Source organism: Hipposideros armiger, unplaced genomic scaffold (assembly GCF_001890085.2).
Source record: "Hipposideros armiger isolate ML-2016 unplaced genomic scaffold, ASM189008v1 scaffold_127, whole genome shotgun sequence".
Lineage (NCBI taxonomy): Eukaryota > Metazoa > Chordata > Mammalia > Chiroptera > Hipposideridae > Hipposideros > Hipposideros armiger.
This window is the reverse complement of record NW_017731477.1, coordinates 1573244-1594308: the sequence shown is the minus strand read 5'-3', so window position 1 is coordinate 1594308 and position 21065 is coordinate 1573244. Positions and strand designations below refer to the sequence as shown.

At 35.2% G+C, this 21065-nt stretch overlaps 1 protein-coding gene across 1 annotated transcript in view; it reads right to left on the bottom strand.

Moving 5' to 3' along the window:
- Positions 1-21065, bottom strand: part of DPYD (dihydropyrimidine dehydrogenase) — an 870205-nt gene that overhangs the window by 437459 nt on the left and 411681 nt on the right. The window contains exon 15 of the mRNA XM_019648865.1: positions 17981-18165. Within this exon, the coding sequence (XP_019504410.1) occupies positions 17981-18165 (185 nt within the window). The remainder of the gene's footprint in view (positions 1-17980; positions 18166-21065) is intronic.

The window sequence follows — 21065 nt, the reverse complement described above, 5'->3', positions numbered from 1 at the left end:
AGAGTAGCAACGAAAATAATTGTATGGTTGGGGGTCACCACAACATGAGGAACTGTATTAAGGGGTCGCGGCATTAGGAAGGTTGAGAACCGCTGTTTTAAGGTATCAATTCTGACGACCATCAGTACATTATCCGAATGCCAAGTTCTAGTGTAAAAGTAGGATGCTTATTTTATTCTCAAAATCAACAAGACACTTGTCTATTTGTAAATAATACTTATGCCAGACCCAGTGACAAGTGTTTTGTACTTATTATTTTTTTGATTACAACTCTTCAAGTTAGCCATTATTCCCCTATTAAGATGAGGAAAGTGAGGCTCACAGAAAATAAACAACTTGTCCAAAGATAAGCAGCTCCTAAGTGATAGAGTAAGACCTGAATTCAAAGCTTACATTTACTATATTATAGCAAGCTGCCCCTATGTACATAAACATTGCTTTTCTAAAGTATTAATGTCCTCAAAATAGGAAACTGACCTGAAAATTATTCATGATAGTTCGCTGAACACACACACACACACACACCCACACCCACACACACACCGTGTACACATACACACAAAATATACACAAACACTGAAAACTCTATTATCAAAAATAAAGTTTATGCCATTTAGATATTAATAATCAATTGTAATGCCTTTCATTTGAGAATGGAAATAAAAACAAATACAATCAAGCAACAATGGCCTATTATTACATTATTATTCTTTATCACTGGTAGTCTTCTATTATACCTGGCTGGGTTATGGAATTATAGACAGAGAAATTTGCATGTATAATGGTTGTGTTGTTGGGAAAAAGCAAATCACATCATAATTATGTATCCCAATTTTCATTTTTCCCTAATTTGCTTTACTAGAATGAAAATTTTTTTAAAAAGCACTGTTAAAAGCAAGACTATAGGTAGTGTTATATTCGACTGAAGAAGAGAAAATAACCAACACTCTGTTCTGTCTAATTTAAAATCATCAAACAGCTTTTACTTACTCATTTTATTTATATTCCATTGTGACATAACTACAATGGCCCCTATCTTGGGGTACAGCTGCTCTAGGAGCATCCATTCTAGGATTATTCTAAGGCAAAGGATAAATAGCATTGTGTAGCTGCTTATGGCTAGATTAATTCATAGGATGGATTAATGCATTAATTAACTCCAGCTCAGTTACTTCACCCTTTGAAGAAATACCTATTGAGGGAAAAAACTTGTAAAGCAGAAATTAATTTGGATTAGCTGCTTCCATGGTGGAAAAGCCTAGGTACACTGCTTATAATTATAACATTAAATCAGATTTCATTTCTCCATTTTGAGAGATTACTATTTGTAATGAAAATTTTAGAAAAGATACAAGGCTATAGAAAAGTTTCTAAAAAATAATGATACCATTTTATTCACATCTTTAAAGGATGTATTGCATTGCTCTTAATAAGACATTTGTAACCTGAGCTACAATATTAATATTGTAGAATAAGGCTATACAAAATTAAATGATATTAATTCAATCTATGTGATCTTTTTCTCCTTCTAATCTCCACCACCACTCCAGCTATCAGCTCTTAAGCAACTTGACGTAGTTATCATGCAGAAATTCCTCCTTCAGTTGTCCCCATTTATTTTATGACACTGCCATTCATCCAGCTTAAGCCAAACCCTGTGCATCATTTCCCACTCTCCCTTTCACCAGCAAGTCTAATGACTCCGTCTCCAAAATACATAAATCCTTACACTTTTATCCATTCTCATTGCCACCATTAACTCTACTGGAACTATTTCTTACTGGTTTCCCCATTTTCCTTCCCTCCTATAGGAATCCACTCTTTACTTTGCACCAGAGTAGCCTTTTAAAAACACAAATTTGATTGTTTACAACTTTTCCTTAGTTTCTCATTGTATTTTGTTAATATTCAAACTCTATATTGTAGCCTACAAAATCCCTCATAATCTGGTCCTGTGCCCCTATCCAAACTTATCTTATGCCACTCTCTATGTAAACACACCTATCAGTCACATGTGACTCCCAGCAAACTCTTATCTTTCCCTGGGTGTTTGCACTTGCTATTCTCTCTACCTGGCTTGCTCTTTTTTTGTTCTTCTATTTCTATGTAAACTTTACTCCCAGTGCCAAGTTCCAGCTCCTTTAGCAACTGCTATGGACTGAATTGCATTTCCCCTAAATCCTAAAGCCCCAACTCCCAAAGTGATAGTATTTGGAGAGGGAGAATTTGGGAGTTACTTAAGTTCGGATGAGATCATGCAGGTGAGGCCCTCATGATGGGATTAGTGCCCTTATAAGAAGAGACCAGACAGCTAGCTGCCCATTCTCCCTCTCCCTCTCTCTCCCCTCCTCCCCTCCCTTCCCCTCCCTCTCTCTCCCATATGAAGACACAGCAAGAAGTTACCATCTACAAGCCAGGAAGACAGCTCTCACCAGAACCCAATCATGCTGGCACCCTAATCTCAGGCTTCTAGAACTATGAGAAAACAAATTTCTGGTATTGAAAGCCACCCAGTCTGTCGTATTTTTGTTGTGGCAGCCTGAGCAAAGGCAGCAACCTAAAGTAGAAATACCAATGAACCAAGTGAATTTATAAATGTGCTTCCTGAAGCTCATGCATTTTGTGATCTAAAATGTTTCCTCAGCATATTCAATTTTTTAACAATATTTATGAAGTGCCTACTAGATAGTAGGCATTGTGACCAGGTGCTAGGTACACAGCAGTAAACAAAAGTACATTTTCTGGTTTCATGGGTCTTATATTACAAAGCAATGGTGAGGGGAGGAAGGAGACAGACAAAAACAGATGAGTGTGTATGTGTGTGTGTGTGTGTGTGTGTGTGTGTGTGTGTGTGTGTGTGATATTGTGATTTATAAGAAACATATATTTAGTCTTCATCCTGTATCTGCTTCCGAAACCCTTGGAATTTGCTAAGTGATAAAAGCAGTGAAGGTGTCTATGTCACATTAATGAGGTGACTCTTGGAAAACCCCCCAAAATGGGGGCTGGTTGCTAGAGAACCAACAACTGGTTGCAAGTGGAAATTTCAGTCCCACTTGCCTGACACCCTGACCTCCGGGGAGGAGAGACGGGCTGGGGGTCATGCCTATGTAATGAAGCATCCATAAAAACCCAAAAGGACAGGCTTGGAGAGATTCTGTGTTGGTGACCACATGGGCATGTGGGGAAAGTGATGTTATTGGAGAGGACATGGAAGCCAGTTGGTCAGTCAGAAGTACCTGGACTTGTGATTGATGTCTGAGTTAGAGGGCGTCATTGGTACCTCCAATATATAGCAGGTTGGTCAGAAGCACAGGTGTAACTGGCATCTGAAGTGGGGAAAGAGAGGGGGGCAGTCTTGTACGATTGGCCCCTTATCTGTGGGACCTGATACTATCTCCAAGTAGATAGTGTCATAATTGAGTTAAATTGTAGGACCCCCAATATCCCGAGCATCACTTGGTGGTGTGGGGAATTTATCGCTTCTGACACACACACACTGGAATTGGATCCAGGAACCCAGCATAGTGTGTATGTAAGTGGCTTGTCCTCAGACACAGAATGCAGAGTATGTGGGTCTGGAAGCAGTGTGTCTGGGGTCAGAAAAGTTTTCCATCAGCTACCCATGGAGGCTTCATTAATAAAATAACGTCTGAGCAGATACCAGAAGGAGGTGAGCAGAGTTATGCATGTATCAGCAGAGTTTTGGTATACTGTCTTTATAACTTTGTCATGAATGGCCCAATTTATCAGTTGAGCTTCAGCAATAACATTGGTTTCTTTTACCTTTTACTAATTATAATATAATCAATTATGAAAACAGCACATAGACTATTACACAGGCTCTATGTCATACAACCCAAAGGGTCTGTTAAAAGGTAGTAAATTAACTTTAAGGAATGGCTTATAAGTTAGCCATGGACCCCCTCCCCCACAAAAAAATAAATAACATGTTGACAAATTTCAAAAAGTGTCAATCAAGAAGGTAACAATTGCCATATCCACAGACCCAGGGACAAAGGTGGTGACACGGCTGACAGAATGTCAGTGACTTGAGTGAGAGAAACCCAGTGACCAACGAGCACAGGGCGGTGCCTGACAGCAAATCCACGTAGCACAAAGGCAGCAGTACGGTCAAGGTGAGAGTGATGAAGGTAAATAAAAGAAGCTGACATTTAAGAAAGGCGACAGCAGCAATGTTAAATATTAAGACTTGGAAATAAAAGCTCAAAATTGTAAGTCAACAACCTACCAGGCAATACCTGCTCTTGTGTTGACCTATTAACCCTTGTATTGCCGGGAGGAGAAGCCTCCAATATAGGCTAAGGCAGAGACAGGGTGCAGGGAGAAAACCAGTGTAGTTGCTCAGAGGTCACTTTGTGACCCAAAGCACGTCAGTTAGGCTTTTTTAAAACTCATTTGTCTCATCTTTGAAACAGCTTTTATGAATGATGATTATGAGGATCAAACCAGAAGAAACATAAGGCACTGGTATACTCATTTTCATCCTTCCATCTCCATCACCTGTTTTAGCAGTCTAAAGTAGTCTTTATCACCAGAGCCACGTGAATTTGTAAACTCTGCTTCCTTCACCTCAGGTGTCCTGTAATCTAAAACATTTCCTCAATATATTCAATTTTTCAACCGTATTTATCATGTGCCTGCCATAAGGGGGCATTTTATTGGCCAACCACTTACTAAGAGGTAGGCACTGTTCTAGGTACCAAGGATACCACACAACAACAACAACAAAAAATCAGTTTGAAAGCTGCATTCCAGTGGAATATTGTCTGGCATACAGTGATTATAATATATATGAGAAATGATCCAAAAATGATATAAGATAATTCTGAGGCCTAGTTACATGGATTTCAAATGTTCAGTACCATTGTTCTCACCCCCACTTTGGCTGAGTTCTCTGATGACTGGCAGGACTTACCCATGTGTCCTGTCTTCCACATGTTCAGCAGAAGCTCAACCAAAGAGAATCCCATGAGGAACAGGCAATGTGGCAATTGAAAAGAACTCAAGGTCTGAGAGAGAACAAACGGGTTCTAGCCCCAGAATGGCCATTACCTAGTTCAAACATCTTAAGAAAGTTCTATTTTTCCTGTTCTTTTTTGTGGATCATATTGACATCTTTATCTCTTTGAGGATATCTAACATATTTATTTTAAAACCCTTTATTCTATTCTCCTGGATGATTTCTATTGTTGTAGTCTCCTGAATGAATTCTTTCATTACTTGAGTTTACTCTCCTCTAAAATCTGTTCCTCAGATTCCTGACCAATATGTTAAGTGGTTGAATCAAATGACCTCCAGGGACATAATCATATTAACCAACTTCAGCATAGGTTATTTAATTCGCAAAATGGGGTGGGGGGTGGGGAGAGGTGTGTGGAAAGAGGCTATTTTGAGTATAATGGGAATATTAAGACTGTTAAAAGATAACTTCCATGTAATGTGTATTGAATAAATTACTTTTTTATTTTTAACATACATTATTTGGGTTTCAGAACCATAAAAAAATTATAATTTTGTTATTTTTATGGATGGAGATAGTGAGGCTCAAGATATTGTATCTGAGATTTTAAAACTTTTTAAATGCTTGCCTGGAACTCCACCTCTGTGACTACAATGTACTGTCTCAGGGCCGTAAGTGAGAAAACCAAAAGGCAACATGGCATTCCTAAAGGTCCAAAAGCAGAATTAATGAGTCATAATTAAAAACTAGACATGGGCTTCAATTACACATCCCAAATTTGAATATTTTTCAATCTGATCCTTTACAACTTGTAGAAGACTCAACTTGACCAAATCACTGAATGCACAGGAACACAATTTTGGATAAAATTCCTAATTGAGTGACTTTGCATTTGAATCTCCCCCCAGCAAACTAAAGGTTTTCTGTGCTTTGTTCTACTGTGATATTGGCATTACTGCCATATAGCCCCAGTCATCAAGGTGTTGGAGGTTAGGCATGGAGTTCTTAACACCTATCGCCCACGTGGACCAAGTGACACTGCAGTGGCTAATTTCTTTCATATTCCATCAGCACACACTGAGGTCAGGTTCTGTATGTCACCGATCAGATTTTTCAGAGTTATTGTTTTCTACCCATTCTAATCTTGACTCATCTGCCTGAAGTAGTAATCTACTGCTATATTAGTAAGGAAATATTCTGCCTTCATGGAGACAATTTCATTTTAAATTACTTTTCAGGTCAAACGCTGCCATTTAATAAAGTTTTGGAACCCTATACAAAGTCAGTAAGAGGCATTAAAATTACTTCTTAGCCGTGGTATTTTCTTCCCCTATCACCAATGAATTTTGTTTTGATAGTTTCATTAGATATAGGATTCTTTTTTCCCTTGGTGTCCTTTTAAAACATACAGACGTTATAAAAAACAAATTCCCCTTCATATACAAAAAGCTACACATGATTAAAAATAGGATTTTTAATAGAAGGAATGTCATGTCTCTGATACTTAATAATTATTTAAAAAATATTAGCTCGGGAGTATACAAAAAATTAACCTGAATGTACCATCAAAGAAGAAATGTATGTAGATGGTACTAGAGAGTTAACTGTATGTTTATTTATAAGCACTTGAAATAGACTTCGTTTTTTAATGACTATAAGTAAATTTAACTTTATTTCTCCTATGCACTTCTGATTTTAGTTCAGTCTCAAGGTCCAGTTTCCCAATAAGAAATCGGGCTGAAGTTTTATCAATACGGTGATCCTGACCAAGTAGAAAAATTTAGCATGGAAACAGCATTTAGCCATGACATATTCAATATTATTTTTTGGAGTCTATCACTATCTCAAACTGAATCCATTATGATTTAAAAGTGAATTTTTATTGATATTCATTGTTTTTCAACCCTACAGTGGCCAATGATTTATATCAATCTTCTATTAACATAGGAATTAAAGAGTTTGCATTATATCTTAAACTGAAGGACGCTTTTTCAATAGGATTCAAGATTTTATTGGGTTGTCGGAAAAGTCATGTCACATTTTTGCAACGAAAAACATAGAAAAGTACGTCATGACTTTTCTGACGACCCAATAATATGGTTGTCATTTGAAAAGCCCTACCTTTTCTCAGTTGAAGAGAGGGGTTTAGAGAAGTAGAAGCAAGCACTGTGGATAAGACTTTTTATGTTAAGCAGAGGATGATTCAAAAATTAATATGACATATCGATGACTCTCCCTTCCCCCCTTTAAGGCACTTTTATTCTCTAAGTGCAAGAACACTGCAGTTGGCCGCCAATCATTAAACCCACAAAAGGAAGTCGTTTGCCTGGCTAGGAGATTTGTCACTATACCCATGCTGGTAAACTAACTGCCAAATTAGAGCCTGTTCTCCTGCCTCACCCAGATTTCACAGGGGCTGCACACCCAAATAAATGCCTCTTGGCTACCCATTCATCTAACAGCTGGAAAGATGACACTTGACATTTGGAAACTTTCCTGTGAAGATTGCTGCAAGGCTTTCCCATTAGCTTCCTGGGGAGATTGTAAGGTCGACTAAGCTGCCTCAAAACCTGCAAAGGGTAACGGAAATACTCTAATATGAAGCCTGTGCAATTTAAATTTCTAATTCTCAAATCATAGTTCTTCAGATAGTGTAGAAAACACTGGTATATTTCAGGGCAAAAGAATGCCTTTGAAGATGTGGAATTACAGTGATATTTTCAGAAATGATAATGATAACAAGTGTCTTTTATTTAAAGTTGGCACAGAAGGTCTTCTAAGCAACAGAGACTTGGATATGGATAAGTTCTTCTAAGTTTGTTTTCTAAAATCCCAGACTGTCATATTTTTAGCAACTGTTCATCTTTGTCCAGAGCAGAAATCTTTAACATGAGGCACAGTTCCCATCATTCTTTAGGTGTTATTTTCACATCATAAAAATTATTAAAGATTTAAAATTGTTAGAATCCAACAATGTGGGTTCATTTTGAAAATCATGGAGTGCAATATAAAATAAAATTGTAAATATTCCATTAGTAAGAATGCTGTGATCATATAAATATTTCAAGTATAAACATATGCTTTTTTCCTTTTTAGAAATAAATTCCTTTTAAAGAAACTCCAAATCAGAAAGTGTTTGTAACCTGACTGGTTACTAAAGATACTAGAAAGACAAAAATCCCTCTCATAATTCTCAACCCTTAAAAATGACAGGAGGTGAAAGATTTCATTTACTGATAGGAGCATACATAATTCAATTGGCTTTTCTAGCAATGATCCTTAAGCACTGTGCTCAATTTCAAATTCCCCATCTTCACAGTGCCCTTACGATGTTCTATTCCTGTTTGTTAACTCAACGTTTCTCCAGCAAAGATTGATGGGAATGAATCGGCTTCTCGAAATGTTCAGTCATATGTTCAAATGTAGATAAAATTAATAATATGATTAAAAAGGAAAATGAAAGATTTAAAAAATATATGCAGAAGGGCATTGAAAAAACAAGAGACATGCATGATGTAACTTTCAATCTTGAATTAATCACCATCTGGGACTGAAATCACTTTTTAGAAATCAGTGAGTGATGCTGAATTGTTCCTCATTACCAACCTTGACAGATAGGGACTCCTAGGAAAGTGTGCCGAGGTCACAAATCCCAAACCAATACCAGCACCAGCCCGGCTTTCACACGCTATTCCATCAACAAGTTTACCAGGAGGAGGCTCAGCTCACAGGAAGGACATGGAATCCTTAGCCATGATCGGATTCCTTTCTCTTCAAACTAAAATCACAACTCCCATTTTGTACTGGCTCATTCTGTGGCAGGACCATGGCATGAATCTCTCTCTCCCAGGTACTAAAATCACAAAGTTCTTTCACATAGCCTATTGAACTGCCATCAGAAGGTAATGACTTTCTGTCACTCATGACCTAGGGCAGATTTGAACTAGTGGCCAAGAGGTTAAAGGCTCTGTATCTCATTACCAGTCCTCTGAGATACTGAGTTCTCTCAACAACTAGTGATTCTTTTGTGCCTCTGTTGAATCAGAAGAAAATACACAAAAACCTCAAGCAGCAGCAAAGTAGATCATCAAGGCAAGGAATTTACGATAGTTTTAAAGAGCTTTACAAACACTTATTTCAAAATATAGCCACATTCTATATACAACTGAGAAGAATCGTATTAACTGTTAGGGAACTTTATTAAAATATATGAGCTTTGCTGTTGAGCTGGAAAACACTGTAGAAAGCTAAAACTTAAAAGATGCTTGTGCTTCGTGATCTTATAGGATTCAGAAAGACACTTTGATCTAGTATGATGCCAGAATATTTATGTGTGTATTTTGTATATCTGTTCTAAGATAATTTTGCCACAAAAATTAGTTTCAGAAGGGATTGACAAATTGAAGAGAATAACATAGCTTCATAACTGAAATAATCAAAATCGCATCAGGCACCTTTAACATGGACAGTTATAAAAATACAGCATATTTTAATAAAGGATAAAGCTTGAGGAAGAAAACTAATATCATTTGGGAACACGCATTAGAAAAACTCATGTATATAATAGAAACATTGAAACTAAACCAATAGTGAAAAAAATAACTTTTTATTGTTGTTGAAAGTTGACCTTAAATGCTGGCTGTCAATAAACAATATTCTAGAACTATCTAACTCTAACTATTCTGTAACTAATGTGACTCCTAAAATCACTTGTACACATAGTAACCAAAACTTTTTTTTAATGTTTAATGTCCCAATGTCTCCTTCCTTATCCTTTGCAGTTTCTCATAATTGTATGATTGTCAACGAATGAATTCCACCTGGAAAAACTAGATCTTTTCTTTTTTATTTCTTGCCTATATTTGAATAAGCTCTATATGAATTCTCTCCTTTATTTGAAATTCTATCCCTATCCAGTTCATTCCATATTTATCTTTCCACTATAATTCTTATCTTTGTCTCTCAATATTTATGTTTCTCCCACTACAAGTGCTTTCATAATGGTAACATGTAAATTTAGTTGACCACTACTAGTGATAAATATTGTGGTTTTTTAAATGTTGCATCTAAAAGATAGTGAATTTAAAATGGAATTCTGAATCACAGAATAATGACATGACTAAAGGATTGCTCTAATGATGTAATCAAACCAGTTGGTTTTGACATTATAATTTCTGTTTATTTAGACTGACTTTATTTGACAAAAATTCCCATGTTTATCAGATGATCTTCACAGTACTTTCATGACTACTTTAAGGAAAAACGTGCTTTGGATCTGGGTTTAGAATTTAGAAAAACTTAGCCTGTATTCCATCTCCAAGTTTGTTTTCAATGAAGAATACAGCATGATAAGATATCATATAGCCTTTTTCCTCTCCTTTAATTACTGAATTCATTATATGTTCATACTAGAACACAGTGAGTGCTCAGTTTTCTAAATGATTATATTTTGGTAAGTTAATAACACTTGGTATTAAGCTATTTCTTTGGTGCTTTTGTAAAGAAGGACCCTAGGCACATTATAGGCTCTCTTAGTCAAGTTGGTTGCACCTAACAGATTCACTGGGCTAATTAATATCTTCTCTCCTTTTCCTGTGTGAAACAAACAAACATGGCGAAGGAATACCGAGTCTTTGTCAGGAGTAGAGTACCCTGCGTGCCTGCAAACTTTCTACTCCCACCAGTTGAGTTAGCTATGTGCTCATTGAGAGTCAGTTGTAAGCTTCTGACCCCATTTGTGTTGGTTATAAAAGTAAATACAAATTACATAAATTGGTGATTTATATGAATGTAAAAACAAAGGGGTGATTCTGTGAAAACTAAGTTAAATGTTTTCAAGAGATATGGTAAAAATGTTACTAAAAATTTGCTGTCAAAGTAGGTGTGGGATAGACAATGACTACATGGCAACCATATGTCATAAAAACAATTTTCTAGAATATATTATATCTTTTTCTTGAAGGTGTTGCCCCACTTTAAAAATAAAGCTAGAAATTATAGACAATATATTACAGATAAGTTTAATAAGAAACATGATAGAACTTCAACCATTGGATTAAAAAGGTCTTGGCACTACATTTTTTTTTATGAGGAATGAAAATGAGGAAACATATATAGGCTTTAAATTAAAATGACAATCTTGATTTGCAAGTCTGTCCTTTTTATAGTCCCCCATTTTAACTTTTTCTGATTAACCAATTATTAATTTTTGTTTCATAGGATAAGAGAATTTATTTGCACTCCTGTGTTTTTAAATGAATATTCTGGATTTAACCAATTTATTGTTAATGAATGTTCTGGATTTACTGGTATAATTAAATGGCTCATTTTTATCCTCAATTAATAATCAGGTGTAGGACTTGATTCATACTAACTGAGCTAACTGTCCCTCTATTTCCTTTGGAAGTTAGGAGATGTGAACTGTTCATATTCTTAGAACTTTCCTATCCACTTAATCATTCTGGATCAGGCGCATTTTTAACCAGAATGAAGTTTCACACAGATTACACCCTCCAATCATGATCTTCTAATTTCAATTTCAAACTACAGCGAAACTCTCAGGTTAAGTTCTAATGTGGTATTATATTTTTAAATTTTAACACATATTATAGGGAAGATGTTAAGGACTGCTGCTGATTGTCAGGAAGACTAAGAATCCAGAGTTAAAAGTACCAGGGAAGTAGTTCAGTCCAGGGGAAAATGCTTGCTGGATGTGCCTGTGTTCAAATCCTGCCTTCGTTACTGACAAGACACCGACCTGGAATAGTTTTCTTTATCATTCGAGACTATTTTTTAAAGCCGTGAGACAAGGACAATGAGACCCACTTCACAGGGTCATTGTAACCAAAAAATGTATAATGTATAATAGATGCTAAACAAATAGTAGCATTATTACAATAATTGACAAGTAGATATAAAAGGTATGTTCCAAGGAGGATAAAAATCAGGGACCACTTCTTCATGAGTCTTTTCCCACAATTTTTGTCAAAATTGAACTCTATTCCTTGGCTACTTTAGTGTTTACTGGTTGTAGTAAATTTAGTTTTCCATTATGTCATGTCATATATTTTTCTCTATTTTACATGGGTAATCTTTGAATTCAAACATCATTATGATAGGTCAGTGGGGTTAAATTATTTTTTTCCTAGTACAGAACCTTTTATCTATCCATCTGACCACACAACACACACACACACACACACACACACACACACACACACAGAGTTAAATAAATACATTAGAAAGATGTAAGTAAAAGTACAAATACATTTTTAAATTTATAAAATTTTTTGTTTAGCTATAGTCATTCTTTCAGTTACATAGTCTTCTTTTTTTGGGTATGCTGTCAAAATTACCTTTGATATTTAGTGATTCTTTTCAAGTGAAAAAATAAAAAAATTATGCCTGGATTTCACTAGGATAATATTACAAAAATTAAGGTGAAATCATATTAGGCTACCGATTAGTAATATTAATTAAAGAATAAGTTTAATATTACAAAATATTGACTCTTATGGAGGGAAATGTTGACAAATTAGGAAATGTTCCTCTCTATATTAATAGCAGATCTGACACAATCACTTTTTAGGTACATAATTCCTACCACATTCTGCCTCATTATATACCTCACATTAAAATCTTAAACAGGGTATTCTCATCATGTTCTAATGCCAGTGTAATTACAGATCTTTCCTTCCATTTCTCTTATATGTTCTCTATATTCAGGGCCTCCGCTAGCCCAGAATGCCTTTTGGTGAAATAAAAAGAAACTGTTGCACAGGTGCAAGACTTACAGAGCAAGTAGAAAGTACTTTTGTGAAAATTCAAGGAAGGCACTCCTTCCTCTGAATAGAAACCACACAACAAAAGATACCATTGTTTGGTGAGTGGAGCTTGGTCTGGATTTCAGCCAGCTGGTACCCTCATCTGGGTACCCCTTGTGGAGCGAGCAAGCGATACAATTTATCCAGCAGCCCTCTTTAAGTTCCACCCAATTCAAATCATTCAGTATTTTTCCAGTTTTTCTTATCCTCCCTCTTTATTTGTATCTTGATTCGTTAGCTTTTGCTGACTCCACATCCTGAAACCCACATCCACATAGAATCAGTCAGTAGCTCTTCCATACTACCTTGTGAGTTTACATTTTTTATTATTGCATTTATTATATTGTATTAGATGTCTGTTTACACAACTGTTTTGCCTACCAGACCGTAAGATTATTAATGGCAAGTTTCATATTTTAATTCACATTTATAAACCTAGTGATTATAAACCTACTTTAAAAAATTTATTGTTTATTGAATGAATGAATGAATGAATGAAACCATACATAAATGACATGGAGGGAGAGACATATAAGGAAGAATAAATGAATGGCTAAATAAAATGCTATTATAATTACCTAAAATAGCCTCTTTCAATGTTCATCTGTTAAAACCCTACACTTTGTCTTTCTATTCAAATTTTCTTTTTTAAATTTTCCTCTGATATCATTTTAGCAATCCAAAAGGAATGGTCTCTAATAACCCACAATGCAAACTACAAATATTTATTGCTCAGACTCACTACTAAGATCTTTCCATAAATTCTCTTACAGAATCATCTCTGCAACCCAATATGGTAGCAACTCAAAACATTATTGCTCATTTATCAATAAATTGTCTATTAACCCCTAAAAGGCCACATCTTGGAGCAGTAAGTCACTTGCTCAAGGTCACACAGTTTGAAAGTGTTGGAACTGGGTTTGAAAACAGATCTGCTTTATTTCAGAGCCCAAATTTCTAACCACTATATTATACCTCTTCTCATTTATTCACTCGGGTACCCTCCCAAAGTCAAGTGTTGGGCCCAACAGCTGCTACTCAATAAGTAGTAATTGATCAAATCAACTAATGAAATTTAAATGAAGCTCTCTCAGACAACTATGGGAATTACTGAAATCCCAACATGATGTCTTTAAATAATCACATTTATCTGAAAAAGTATATTACAAAGAAACCCTAAATAACTAGTTGCAATGATTGCATGAGTGAATTATTACCATACTGTGTGCATTAAATCATTTTTAAAGTACACTATCTAGTGTTATGCTTCCCCCCAAGCAAACTAATGTAAACCATAAGGCAAGATGTTATAAACCTTCATTCATGAATACACTTCAAACATTATAAAAAATTTTCTTAATGAATGCTATATTTGTCAGGAAACACTATTCATTTACAGTGCTAATAAACTTATGTAACAACCCATTCATTTTCATAACTATTTTTTAAATTCCTTTAAAATGAATGATCTCACTTTATGTATTTTTAATAAGGAATACACTTTGTATTTTGAGGGTATACAATAAACAAGCATGGTCGTTGGTTTGCGCAGAGACAGACCAGTAAGCAGGCTTCAGTCAGGGAAACTTAGGGTGTTACAGAACATACCGGGAGCAACACGTTCCTGGAAGATGAGGAAGAAACAAAACCTGAAGGATCAGTAGAATCCAGACAGAGGAAATGGGCGGAGTAGGGGAAAGGCGGGGATTCATGAGAAATCTTGGTATGTTGGTGAAATTCAATTTGGCATTATAAGCTAAGGAGTCTGGGCTTTATCTTGAGTGCAAAGAGGAGCCTCTGAAGGGTTTTAAATAAGGAAATTACGATGAAATTTGTTTCTAGAAAGATGACTCTGGCTGCCATGTGGGGCATTGGATTTGACAGGGGAGAAAGTGGAGGGAATTTTAAGAGGTGACAGAGGCTAGAACTGAGTTGATGACAAGATGGAGAAAGAAAAATCCCACTTTGTCTGTATGTTCCTTTGTAATTCTATCACTACATAGCAATTTCCACCCAACACACTGGCAGACAGGTGCAGGTGTTGATTTTACCTGGCAGAGACTGTAGCTACCTTCTTCCATTTCTATTTTATTTTTAACTTTATTTGACAAATCTGAATCCTTCAGCCAAATCCAGAACTCTTATTGGTCACACATTTTTTATTTTATATTTTGAACACGATTTTTCCTAGCGATATGTATGTTTAAAGCAGGTACACTTAAAAAAAATCATACCCAAAAGTCTGTTTTGTTCCTTTCATGAGTTAGTAGTAACTACATAAAATAATTGCTCATTTTTTTCAGTATACTTTTATCAGGGTTAGGGAAATAAAAAGAAAAAAGTAAAGTCAAAAGAAAAATACCCTTAAGAATACTTTGAATGACAATTGTGAAGCACTACAAAACCACAATCATCATAAAATATAGTAAATATTCTCTATGTATTTTAATTTAAAAGCTGTAAGTGGAGTTAAATATTTTGGGAAAACATCAACACCTTCCATTTTCTACATGTTCAATTTTACCTTTCAAATCTCTTTAGCCTCTCTGCCTTCCCTCCATTTTCACTCCTGCAAACTGAATTCACACATTCACTAGGTTTCGTCAGGACTAGGACAAGAGCCTTTTCGCTTATCTGATGATTCCACTTTCATTTCTTCAAGATGATAATAGACTGGTCAGTGAGATGTCTGGTCAACCAAAAACCATACTTCACACAAAAAATAAGTAAATTAAAATAAGTATATGAAAGAGTTTCTACAGAGCTGGAATTGACCAGACACATACATGAGAGATGAAGAAAATTTAGACAAATACCGTATTTCTCCATGTATAAGATGCACCCTTTTTCGAAAAATGTGGGGTCTAAAAACTGGGTGTGTCTTATACAGTGGTTGTAGATTTGTCACTTGCATTTCCCACTGAGGACGAGGCAATATACAAAGACAGTGATTCGTCATCAGACACAGATGAGGACAAGCTAATGGTTGGAAATTTTGACAGTGATGAGGAGTTGTATGAATTTTATGATGAATAAAACTTGAATTCAATAACTTTATGTAATATATTTTTTTTCAAATTTCAGGCCCCAAAATTAAGGTGCATCTTATACATGGGAGCATCTTATACATGGGGAAACATGATAGGTCACAAATAAAGGTGTGTACTATAGCATTGTTTTATAATGAGAAAAGTGTGTGTGTGTGTGTGTGTGTGTGTGTGTGTGTGTGTGTGTGTGTGTGTGAATCTTTCAACTGTGTTTTCTAAAGTGGTATCTCTTATTCTCAGTCTGTGTTGCTTCCTACTTTTCTCATGAACCTTTTTCTTAATATATGAGTCCATGTTATAATTTCATGAGTTTGAGTGCTTGTTTTAATACTGTTATTCAGTAAAATAAGAAGCCCTCAGCCCTCTATTGGTTTCCAAATTGATTTTGAAAATTTTATTAGTCTGAGTGATCTAGAAGTCTGAGGACTACTGATTTAGGGGACATGAATCTAGGAATCAGAAATGTTAAATACTAGAAGTAGAACAGGTTTGAGAGAGTGTGATTTATTTAAAAGAAATGAATTTGAGGTGTAGGTATGATGTATATCCACATTGAAATGCCCAGTGAATCTGACAGGTAGGATAGACGCACAAGTGAAGATGTTCAGTACCAGCTGGATCATGGGAGAGAATGCCCTTCTGGGGATACGAATTCAGGAGTTACACAGGAGGGAGTGCCATTGGGAGCCTTGAGAGTGCTATGAAAATAAGAGTGGAATGAGAAAAAGACAGGGTGATAAGCTTTGGGACAGAAAGAGCAAAAGGAGTTAAACCAGGAGTGCATCCTGGGTGTTCGTTTTGAACTGCCCTTTCTGTGAATTTCTAAGCCAAGGAGACTCCAGAGTACAAGTGCTACAGAGCTTGGAGCCTGAGCTGCTATCTGCTTGTCTCTTTTGCCTTCCCAGGTTTCTGTTGAAATTGCCTTCACTTTTCCCTGTTCTTCTTAGCCTAGTCCATTTTGATTTATGACTGGTTTGGACGGCTTACTTAATTTTAGATTGTCATCTCCCCAAATACTGCTTCCTAAATCTTTGTCTCTATGCAAAACCTGTAGGTTGGTTACATATATTCTTAGAGTACTACATTTCTGGGACACCACCCTCTGGTCCAGACCCCCAACATCTTATGCCCCACTACTCAGAGATGCCAGGGTGAGGTGGGAGCAGGTAGGTGAATTGAACATAAGAAATATGATGGAATCAGTACTAAGTCCAGACCCTATCTAGTAGATAAGTAGTCTTGCACAACTTATAGAAACAGTAGGATGAGAATAGATTAAGTGATCATGGCAAAGGGAAGAACAATAGTCAAGGAAGTATTAAAGATAAAATGAATTTTGTTAGCATGTGAAAACAAACAAAAGAAAGCAAAAGAGAGAGATAGGAAGCCTATTGGGTGAAAAAATTCGAATTTTATTAACAAAAGCAAACTTTTCCAGAAACCCTTCATGTAAATGAGGTCACTGTAGCTAAATTGAATTAAATTATACAGCAAGAAGAAAATGAAGCATTTCATTAAAAAGTAAGACAACTGAGATCTAATATTAGTAGTTATAGTTTTTCCCCCAAGACCATACAGTTATTGTACAAGAGCATGTTCAACTTTATAGTTTATCATTTTTACATTCTACATTTGTACCATAAAACTAAATAGTGAAAAAAAACCTGCAATTGAAATTTATAAAATATTTGTTTTCTCTTCAATTAGGCACATACAATTTGGTGGACAGTGGATAGGAACTCATCTGATCTGAATGAATAGGCAACATAGCTTTCTATACTGTGCAGGATCATTAGGAATATAGATTCCATTTCCTATTACATTGTACCCCTCACATTTGATACATGTATTATCTGTGTCTTTAAGCCATTGGTAAGTATTTTGAACACTGTAGGGCTAATAACTTCATGGCATTCCACTGGTAGAAATATACAATGAAATCGCAATGAAACAGTTCTGCTATTCAGTCCACATTTAAAACATGTTACCCAAGTAAATACATATGTGACCTATTTCATATATAGTTATTATATACCTTATAGAAATGTTCATATGAATGAGTAGCAAAAATAAAGAAGTACTTATCCATTGGAAAAAATTAACTGAAATGGATTGCAAATGCCTACCTGTATATATTTGTGAATGAACCAAGAAGCTTGCTTTCCATCATTCACTGATTCCACTGTTGTGTTAGCCATGCCAACAATATCACCACCTGCAAACACCCATGGTTCACTGGTTTGCATAGTTTCTGGATCTACTTCTGGGAGACCCCATCTGTTAAATTTCATAGGGCTTAAGGCTTCTTTAACTGAAAAAAAAGTAAAAGACAATAGTCAATGACTAATCTGTGCATCACATAACAATAATTTGAAAATTAAGAAAAATTATGATTTAATTATTGTTCTAGGGATTCACACAACTGTTTTTAATGGGCCATAAAAACGAAAGTTAATGAAATATCTGAGTTATCAACACATTCGATGTATTGACTTAACCAGCTCAAAATATACCTCACTTGTACAAATTAAAGTCCACAGATTCAGGCAATGTTCCAGATCTGGTGTTTATGTCTAAGAAGTATGAATCCATGAAGAAGAAAAGTACATCCCTTTAAATATTTTAATGAATATAATATCCACTTAAATCCTTCTAAATGAATTTTCAATGTAGTTTCTAAAACTTTGTTTGTCCATAAGCATTATTTTCACAAATTTGTTATTACTCAGGTGATTACAAACTTGTTCCTGTGTGTCACAGGTGTAAGTTATGTTGTGAATTTGGGTCACTGGCCAATCTCTTCCTTTCACAACAGGAAGTTTTATAAAGAAAACAACATTTAAACTAAATCATTTGCACTTAATGTTAAGCAATTTCATGGATCTAGGAAGAGAGTTACATTCAGACATCAATTTCTATTTTATCTTACAAGTCAACAAATGCAAACATTACCATTAGTTCCTTAAAATAGTTTTAAATATGCTTAAATAGATGCTAAATATGCTGTTTCAATGACTCTAATGCCATGGAACAAGGAAGGGGTTGTGTTCCTTAAAGAAAACTATCTAAAGGAAACTTTAGACACACTATCCTGATATTTGGAGGAGATAAAAGAATGTAAATTATAAACAGGGTTGATCAAGAAAAGAAATGAAGAAAGGTAGATAGCACCATATATGATGGAGCAAACTGAGCCAGTGTTTAGGATAAAATGTTCTCTCCAGTTATTCATCTTATGAATTTTAATTTCAGTATCTCAGGACAGACTAAGGGAGCGATTCTTTACTCCAATTCAAAAGAGAAGATAACAATGTACATTAAAGAAGAACAAATTGGAAGATTCTGGAAGTTAATTGTTGAATAGATTAATGAGTCAAATATAAAATAACTAAATGTAAAAAATATTAATCTAAAACCAGTTTCTTTTGAGCAATAATAGAAATAAAAATAAATCTTGGTACATATTTGTAGCCTTCTACTTAAAGAATATTAGAATTTTAGAAACCTATTAAGGGACTACTGTTGATTGTTTTCCCCACAAGACTGTAGGTTCCATAACAGGAACATGTCCATCTTACTCACCACTATACCCCCGAGTATTTGGAACTTAGGAGACTCTCAGTTCAATGGATGAATGAATGAATGAATGAATGAGTAGATGGATCAGTGCTATTGTGCTCAGGTTTTTATTTTAAATCTGCAACGGTTTGTATCTCTGATGCAATATCACCTTTCATAGAGAGTAAAATTAAATATTCGTGTAATTATTTTCAATGCAGAATGGCATGTTGAGAAGATTTTTCTAATGTCTTTAAAGGTCACAGGAAACGGGACCTTTATCATTTGTGCCCTATTGCATAACAGATCATCACTACCATCTGTTGACAGTTACTTGAGGTGAAAGAAAGTCAACAGTAAGCATGGCTTGTCAATTCCACCTGTTGTAATAATGGTAGCTGTAACACATCACTGAAGGATTTATGTAATCGGCTATATATATGCAAGGAATAAAAGAGAATTCTCCTATATAAGAAATGACGTTCTTTATCTCAGACTGTGATACAACTTTGTCCTCTATAGTGACGTGTAATAAAGATGATTTTTAAATGAGAAAAAATTCAAAATTATTTCACTAGGTGATCAAAGCCTGTTTATACATTTTTCTCATTTTTTTACAAGAATATTCTTGACGGTTAGCATAGATTTCACTCTAAGCTTGAACAAGGGTGGGATTATGTCTTAGTTGTCTCTGATTTCCCTCAGCAGCTATTATAGTCAAAGACATATATATACTGTGAAGTTATTGAAGCTTAGGCTTCGGGGTCCCTTGCTTACATGGGTCTCTTTCTGTGTCTAAATTTGAATATGTAATTCTTTTTCTTTATAGAGGAGTCCTCAAATTATATAAGCTTCAGGACTTAACAACGCTTGAATCTACCCTGGAGTGCAGTGTATTATACACAGTAGATGCTGCATAAATGCTTGTGGAATTAAATTGAAGTTCTTGAGTAATGTACTTCATAATTTCTTATGCTTTAAAAATGTACATAGTATGATCCACTTTAATATTAGAGCTCCATCACTAACTCAGTCAGTCAGTAGTCAGAAGATGTTACCTTAAGTTCAATAAATAACTCTTGCATTTCTTAAAATATTTAGCAGCAACACCATAAGCCACCCTAGGAGCATTTATTTCTGAGTTCAAAAGTGCTATTTTATTCATGGGTATTTCCATTGTATCTACATTGTGTTATTTTATGTCCCTAAACATTCACACATACTAATATTTACTTCTAAAAATGTGCTCTTTTTCCTAAATATTTGTTTCATTTATACCTTGAAGTCTTGGACCTAAATATCAACTACTTTGATTATTTTTATCATTGTTAATAATCCAGATAACCTCACTAGCACACAACTCTCACACACTGCATTCCAAACTAACAAACTATTTTCTTTCATACTGAAAATTATCTAAGCCACCTTTTGAAAATGATGTACTGAATTTCCCCCTTACTCTTTTTGGAGGACTTCAAGCTGCATATGTTCTTTTATATAAGAAATAAATAGAAAAGATAATGAGAAGTTAAGCAGCTGGTTGTGAGGGTATTTAACATCGTATAGTAAAGCTTACGTTAACCAAAATACAGATCATTTGTTTCCATTTTAATATCTAATACTCTGACTTTTCAATATCTACAAAGGATCCTT